The following is a 7,672-nucleotide window of genomic DNA, read 5'->3' on the forward strand; positions in this document are numbered from 1 at the left end:
GGCAAGGGCTGTTCTAGTAGTTCATCAGATACAGATTTTGCTGCTCCCAAAAGAACTGAATAGAAAGTTTTTGGAGGTGACCTCTAGAGTCATTCACAAACTTTATGTTATTTATAGCATGTTTTACAACCTGGTTTTCAAATTTCCTGAACCAACGCGCAAGTATTCTTTTTAACAGAGGGGACTAAAACATAATAGAAATATCATAAACATGGCAATGATTTTGGCATCAACACTCCAGAGTAAATGGTTAGCAATAAGTGATGGCGTGTGGAAAAAACTGCTCCCTCCCCTTCTTATTTCCCCTCAGAAGCATACTGTGCAATGGGCTCCTCTTATCCCTATTGTACGGATGGACCAGTGAGATAAGTAAAAATGTATTGGATAAACTCATCCAGTGAATCCATGGCTATGGAGGATTTGAACGCAGACCACCCAAGTCAACATGCTAGTTATCACAAGTTTCGCTCTACTTTTCTTATTCCACCTGCCTTGCTTTGCAAAGCTTTCCTTACAGTGCATCCCTATAAACAGCTCCTTTAAAAAGCCGCATTGAATTCAATGGGACTTACTCCTGAGTGAGTATAAAATTGGTCCCATCTCAAGTTTGTTTAGGATTACAGCCTTAATGTTGCAGTGTAGAAAGACTGCCTGGAGATTAGGGAAGTGAGCAATACTTGTGATAAACAGAGAAAAAGGAAAAGGAAAAGGAACAAGCTACATTTTCTCATTTTAAGTATCACTATCATCTTTGACTGAAGTAGCAAAACATCTCCAGGCATTAAAAGCTTGCGTTTAATTGCCAAGCACTAATTATAATAAATGCCATACTTTGCAGTTCTCACAAATCTATATAAACAATGGATGCTAACTCTGCCATTAAGCAGTGATTTAAATCCGTTTGTAATGTAAGCACTCACATTAAATGCATCTATCACAACAATGTTTTACCCCATTAGTGCCTAGATTAGCTAAGTGAAAGGGATGTAATGAGAGATTTCAAAAGTAAAAACACACCCTGATATTGTAGGTGTGTCAAATTTATTTGCAAAGCGCCCCGGGGAACAAAATTGGGAGTCCTTTTCTAAGCAAATTCTCAGACGGTTGATGTGCTACTTCTGAACCAAGTTAGGAACAGTCGCATTATCGTCATCAATATCATTATCAAAAAGATTTATTACACCAATCTAAAATGTATATTGGACTCAAGCAAACACCTGCAAAGTTATCTGCCTGCACCCTCTCCGCAACAAATTCTCAAAAAATAATAATGTGACAGGCAGGATTCCGTCATAACAAGCTGAACACAGCCGGGTGACTTCTCTGGAACACAATGAACAGACGATTCCAGGATCAAAAGAGACAAGGGAAAGGATTTTGCAATCTGACCCTTCCTTGGTGCATTACAGAAGTTCACTGACATCCTCTGACAGACCCTCCCGAGTAACTGAAGGAGTCTTACCTGAAAGCATGAAGCTGAACCCACAGAAAACCAGAAGTGGCAAAACAGTCCCTGCTTTGCCAAGTATATCCATCCAGTTCACGGAATAACAGATGCCCCTTTCAGTGGTAAAAGACCCCTTAGTCGTTGCTCTTTTCTTGCATCGTCAGTGCGATGCTCGCTGGCCCAGGAAGCAACAAGTTAACTGCAAGACCGAGAGTGGGCTAGAACAAAACTCTGTGGCTGTCTGAGCAAGCAAAGGGAGTTTTAAGTTCCTTTTTCCTGTTTCCTCTGTAGATTAGGATGGGGAAAGGCAGGATCTTAAAGGCATTATGCATCAGCAGGATTCGAGAGGCTCTCTGCGAGCTCCATCCATCTCCTACATCTAAACACTTATCTGCGGCTCTGGGGAGGTGGAAAGAGGACTGCACTTTGAGAACCCCCAGCAGGTCACGGCCAGCGCTGTCAGAAACAATAGGGACATCCTCTAATAGGAAGAATTAAGAGAATAACAAGCCCCTCCGCCTATGTGTGGTATGTGAAAATGTGCCAGTCCACCTCCTCTTCTAATTACTCCCAGAGATACTATTCAAACTTTCAGGCCCCCATAAAAGGCTTTTAGGGTGGGGTAGAGGGGGGGAAAATCCTTTTGTTTTCTTGATTTATCTGTTTATAATGGCTAACTTCTGGGTTCTCAGGGGTCATTCGAGTCTCCAGAACCTGATCTGGAATCCCCCAGGGTTCTCATTGGTGGTCAGGTTCTGTAAAAAGCAAAGCTGGCACCATACTTAGCAGTTCTTAGCTTTTCAGCTATCTGAGAGGAAAAAGTGGATGGGGGTGCGAGATTCATTTTTTAAGGGCTAGGGGAGGGAGGGGAGGGTGGTTTGATGTGCGGCTTCCTGAAATATCACCTTAGAAGTAAGATCAGCATTCACACTTTAGAAAGCAATGTAGCAAAGATGCGCTTGTGGGGGGTTGGACTATATTTTGGAAAAGAAAAAAAAATGAACGAATTTCTATGCCCCACAAATAACCCAGAGATGCATTTTAAATAAAAGGACACATTTTGCTCATGTAAAAACATGCTGATTCCTGGACCGTCCGTGGGCCGGATTTAGAAGGCGACTGGGCCAGATCCGGCCCCCGGGCCTTAGTTTGCCTACCCACGCTCAAGAGATTAGCAAAGGAGACAAAGAGATGCAACAAAATGTTGCAGCATGGAGGGTCTTGTTCATTGTTCCGGTCAGCCAGTCATGCTCTTTTCACAGATGTCCCATCCCATTTCGCCGCCTCCCCAGTTTCTTCCCTGGCTACATTTCCAGCTGAGAACTGAGCTCACATGTGATAAGCAAAGAGCTGCCAGATGTTTCTAAACAGCACTGGTTGGCTTTGGGTGAGCAGAATTAAGCTGTTAATTTGGCGGGGGTTGGTTTTATTTTCTCTGGATATGTCTGCTTTGGGGTGGGTGGGAGTGCAGCAATTTGCCTGAATTGTAGGCTGGGCAGAGCAGCAAATCTCAGATATATTTCTCCCAAACAGATGTGTCTATAAACTGCTCCAACATGACGTTTTGGGGACATGGAGGTCAGAGGCAGCGCTAGCTGCTCCGGCAACTGGGGGCGGGGCGAGCATCCCAGGGGGCGGGGCGGTGATGTCACCCCCTCCAGGGATGACACCCACGGCACACCGCACCCACTACCCACCCCTTCCTCCCTCAGTGATGGAGGTGATTCAGAAGATCAATTCCATTTTTCCTTTTAGGTCAACATCAAATAGCATTCTCTGATGCTACAATGACACTGGAAGGTTAAATACACATTAAAAGTGCAATCCCATGCACATTTACACCGAAGTCAGTCCTACTGTATCCAGTGGAACTTACTTCCAGATAAGTTCATATAGGATCGAAGCCAAAGGATGGAATTGTGAACATGCTTACTAACGAAGAAACCCCACTGAACACAGTGGGACTTATTTCTGTGTAAGCACGAGAATATTGAGCTGTGAAGTCGCCGAATTATTCTAATGATCTGCTAAATAAGAGCGTTAAAAATCGTCTGGAGTGTCTTCTGCTGAATTCGCATACAAATTTATTAATGGACAGTTTCAGTGAGCATATCTCTATTTTCAAGAAGATTGATGTTGTGTTGTTTAAAGGGGTTGTTATTTTTTTAAAAAAAAAACTGCAAGTACTCCAGAGGAGAATTTTTGCACAACAGATAATCTTTCCTATGAGTGGGTTTTTTTTCCAGCCAGCAGAATGTAAGTCAATCTGGTGAACAAGTCAATCTATGTAATAGAAGTTTTTGGTTTTGGGGAATCCACTACTATGCACTATTCTGCATGGGAACCTGCCCTTAGCTGAATGTAAAACGCAGCTTTGCAAACCCATAAACTGCATTTTGGTGGGGAGGCGGGTGGAATTTGCAGGATCGACACCCACATGCGATGCTCCATTTGCACTGCATAACTCAAGAGGACCCAAGAGGTTTATCCCAGCTCATTTCCTCCTGTTACTATCTCCTCCGAGAAGTTAAAAGAAGCTAAGTTTGGTTCGGTGTTATGCATATCCTGCTTTGGAAACAGTAACAAATGCCAAAAGCCACAAGAGAACAAAAGGCAGATTTTTCGAGAGCTCGGAGAAATGCTTGTGCCCTAGAATCCTATTTCTGTACAACAAAGTTGTCCAAGTTTCCCCAGGGCAAAAAAAAAGCAAGTATTCCTTAGTATGTCTAAGAGGAAATAGAGATGGACAGTTTACAAGGCGGTTGCTCACTCTTGCTCTCAGCCAAGAAGGAGGAGAAGGTGATAAAGAATGGAAGAATAAGGCCAACTGGGTTATACCAGGGATGGGGAACCTTTGGCCCTGCAGAAATTGTTGGCCAGGGAGGTAGCATAGTGGTGGCAGGTAGCAAAAATGGAGCCCAGTCAAATTGAGCCAGTTTTGATATCGAGGGCCTGGTCCATATTTTGCATCAGGGCAGGGCTGGATTTAGGTTTGATGAGGCCCTAAGCTACTGGACTACTGCAGTGTGCTCTACGTGGGGCTACCTTTGAAGGTGACCTGGAAACTACAACTAATCCAGAATGCGGCAGCTAGACTGGTGACTGGGAGCGGCCGCCGAGACCACATAACACCGGTCTGGAAGGACCTACACTGGCTCCCAGTACATTTCCAAGCACAATTCAAAGTGTTGGTGCTGACCTTTAAAGCCCTAAATGGCCTCGGCCCAGTATACCTGAAGGAGCGTCTCCACCACCACCGTTCTGCCCGGACACTGAGGTCCAGCTCCGAGGGCCTTCTGGCGGTTCCCTCGCTGCGAGAAGCCAAGCTGCAGGGAACCAGGCAGAGGGCCTTCTTGGTAGTGGCACCCGCCCTGTGGAACACCCTCCCACCAGATGTCAAAGAGAAGAACTACCAGACTTTTAGAAGACATCTGAAGGCAGCCCTCTTTAGGGAAGCTTTTAATGTTTAACAGACCACTGTATTTTAATACTCTGTTGGAAGCCACCCAGAGTGGCTGGGGAAACCCAGCCAGATGGGCGGGGTATAAATAATAAATTCTATTCTATTCTATTCTATTCTATTCTATTCTATTCTATTCTATTCTATTCTATTCTATTCTACTGAAGGTAATGGGGTCCTTTATATGTCCAGCTGTCCTTTGACAACAACAATTAGTTGCTTTTTTGTGTTGAATATATGCTATATGGTAATTTATGGACCTCATAGGTATCTAAAGTCATTTGCACATGCAGAATGTGGGCACCTTATATATATAGAAATGAGCAAACTGGTGATATTTTAGGGAGCAGGCTAGCAGGCAGGGCCCATGACTTACATCATAGGAGCCTACACAACAGAAAACACTGTTGCTGTATGTAGGTTTAAGAACAGCCATTTACAAATGATTCGGTTTACGGACTCTGCAAAACTGGAAGTAGTGTCCTTCTTTGCGAATTTTCTCTTGGTCTACGAACAGAAGCCAAACGGTGGAAGGGCACCGGCGGCGTGAGGTCTCATTAGGGAAATCACGCCTCGGTTTAAGAACGGTTTCGGTTTAAGAGCGGACGTCTGGAACAGATTAAGTTCGTAAACCAAGGTACCACTGTATTTTGGAAATATACATCCAGTTGTTTTTTTCCTTTAATTTTTTTGGGGCCCCCCAAGAGAGTGGGGCCCTAAGCTATAGTTTTTTTAGCTTATACAGTGGTACCTCGGGTTAAGAACTTAATTTGTTTTGGAGGTCCGTTCTTAACCTGAAGCACTTTAGCTAATGGGGCCTCCAGCTGCCACCGCGCCGCCGGAACCCGATTTTTGTTTTCATCCTGAAGCAAAGTTCTTAACCCGAGGTACTATTTCTGGGTTAACAGAATCTGTAACCTGAAGTGTCTGTAACCTGAAGCGTCTGTGTCAGGGAACTGCCATCAGGGCCGGAGGGAGAGAGAGGGCTCCAGAGGGATTCCAGAGAGCGTCCCGGGATGGGGAGAGGCAGCCCATCTTCTGGGGAAGGGAATCAGTGTAGCACCAGTGGAGAAGGGGGGCAGATGGGGGAATCGGCGAGGCGGTCCCATGACTCCTGGCTGGGGACCAGCAGGGAGAGTAAGGGTCCTCGGCTGCCCACACCCTCCTTGCGCAGAAGGCTTCCGCGCAGGGAGAGTAGGCGGAGACTAGGCGTCAAAAGAGCTTCTTTGCTGGAAGAAGTTCAAGAATCGCCCACTGACGGATTCTGCCAGCGATTGAGACAGCCACGGGCGAGTGGCTGTCCGGACAGATGGAGGGGGGGTGGCATATCACAAAATGAATCCAGTGGGAGCATGACACAGAACTGGAAATTTCTGGAGACCCTTTGCAGGCACCATAGAATGTTTTGGTGGCACCTGTGAGCATCATAGTCATACCTCATGTTACATTCGCTTCATGTTACGTTCTTTCATGTTACGTCCCGCGGCAACCCAGAAGTACCGGAACAGGTTACTTCCAGCTTTCGCTGCTCGCACATGCGCAGAAGCGCAAAATCACAACCTGCACGTGCGCAGACGCGCCGCTGCAGGTTGCGCTGTTTTCATGTTGCGAATGGGCCTCCGGAACGGATCCTGTTCGCAACCAGAGGTACCACTGTACTGGCAACCCTTGTATTACATCAGTGGCATGGTGGAGGAAAAGGACACATTGCCTGCAGACCCTCCAAGTGCCCCTATTTCCCAGGAAAAGCCCCGGATTTACAGAAACCCAGTTTCTAATTTGATCTCAGAATGTCCCGCTTTTCCTTAGGACGTCCCGATTTTCATCGGAGAAATTTTGGAGGGCATGGAAGGGATGTCCTTATTTTAATGGGTCATGGAATTATGTGACTCTCAAACCAAAGAGATAAGTAACTATGCGACTCTTAGAAGATATCTGACGGCAGCTCTGTATAGGGAAGTGGTTTTTTTATGTTTAATGTTTTCTTATGTTTTTATGTGTGTTGGAAGCCTCCCAGAGTGGCTGGGGCAACCCAGTCAGATGGGTGAGGTAATAATATTAATAATAATGATAATTGAATAGGACCTCCTTATTTTCATAGGAGAAATGTTGGAGGGTTAAGTGCCTTTGCCATGTAAAGGGTGAGTAAATTGGGGGAGGAGAGGACATTTTGCAAAAAAAAAAAAAAAAAGGGGGGGGTGGGGTGGGGTGGGGAGAAGAGCTGTGCTCAGAAAACCTAGGCTGCCCTTTTTTGTTTCTTAGCCAAAATACTCCTTTTTTTCATGGCTATATAGTTCCAACTACTGCTTTTGGTTGTCCTGCAGCCGGCTGTGAATAAGAGCCGGAAGCTACTTAGCTTTGGAAATATGCTGTGTGTCATTTCAAGGCTGGAATTTGAACTCAGCTCTGTAAAACACATCGTCCTTCCCTTCTCATTCTTCCCTCTCCCGTTTTAATGCAAAAATAAGGAATGTTTGGTTTGGAAACCGTTCATTTATGCTCTCCTGGCACTTCCTTGATTAATGTCTCAACATTGTTCATGGTTCGAATGGCCACCTCTGTACACAACAATTCACTGGCACATCAAGTTCTTGCGATGTGCCCAGTTGCAAAACTGACTTTATGGTTTCCGATGTACACCCACCCCACCTAAACATCAAATTTGCATGCACATAATAAACATAGGTCAAACGATAGACCTCCTTCATGTGGCACTTCTGGGAAATTTCAAGGCTGGAACTACAAGGGCAAATTCTGAGATCTTT

The 7,672-nt window shown here is 45.2% G+C and overlaps 1 protein-coding gene across 1 annotated transcript in view; it reads right to left on the reverse strand.

Annotated features, from left to right (window-relative positions):
• TEK (TEK receptor tyrosine kinase) overlaps positions 1-1,908 on the reverse strand; it is a 51,840-nt gene extending 49,932 nt beyond the window's left edge. The window contains exon 1 of the mRNA XM_079959190.1: positions 1,463-1,908. Coding sequence (XP_079815316.1) covers positions 1,463-1,535 — 73 coding nt within the window. The 5' untranslated portion in view covers positions 1,536-1,908. The remainder of the gene's footprint in view (positions 1-1,462) is intronic.
• Between the last annotated feature and the right edge of the window lie 5,764 nt (positions 1,909-7,672).

Source organism: Podarcis cretensis (assembly GCF_951804945.1).
Source record: "Podarcis cretensis genome assembly, chromosome: 17".
Lineage (NCBI taxonomy): Eukaryota > Metazoa > Chordata > Lepidosauria > Squamata > Lacertidae > Podarcis > Podarcis cretensis.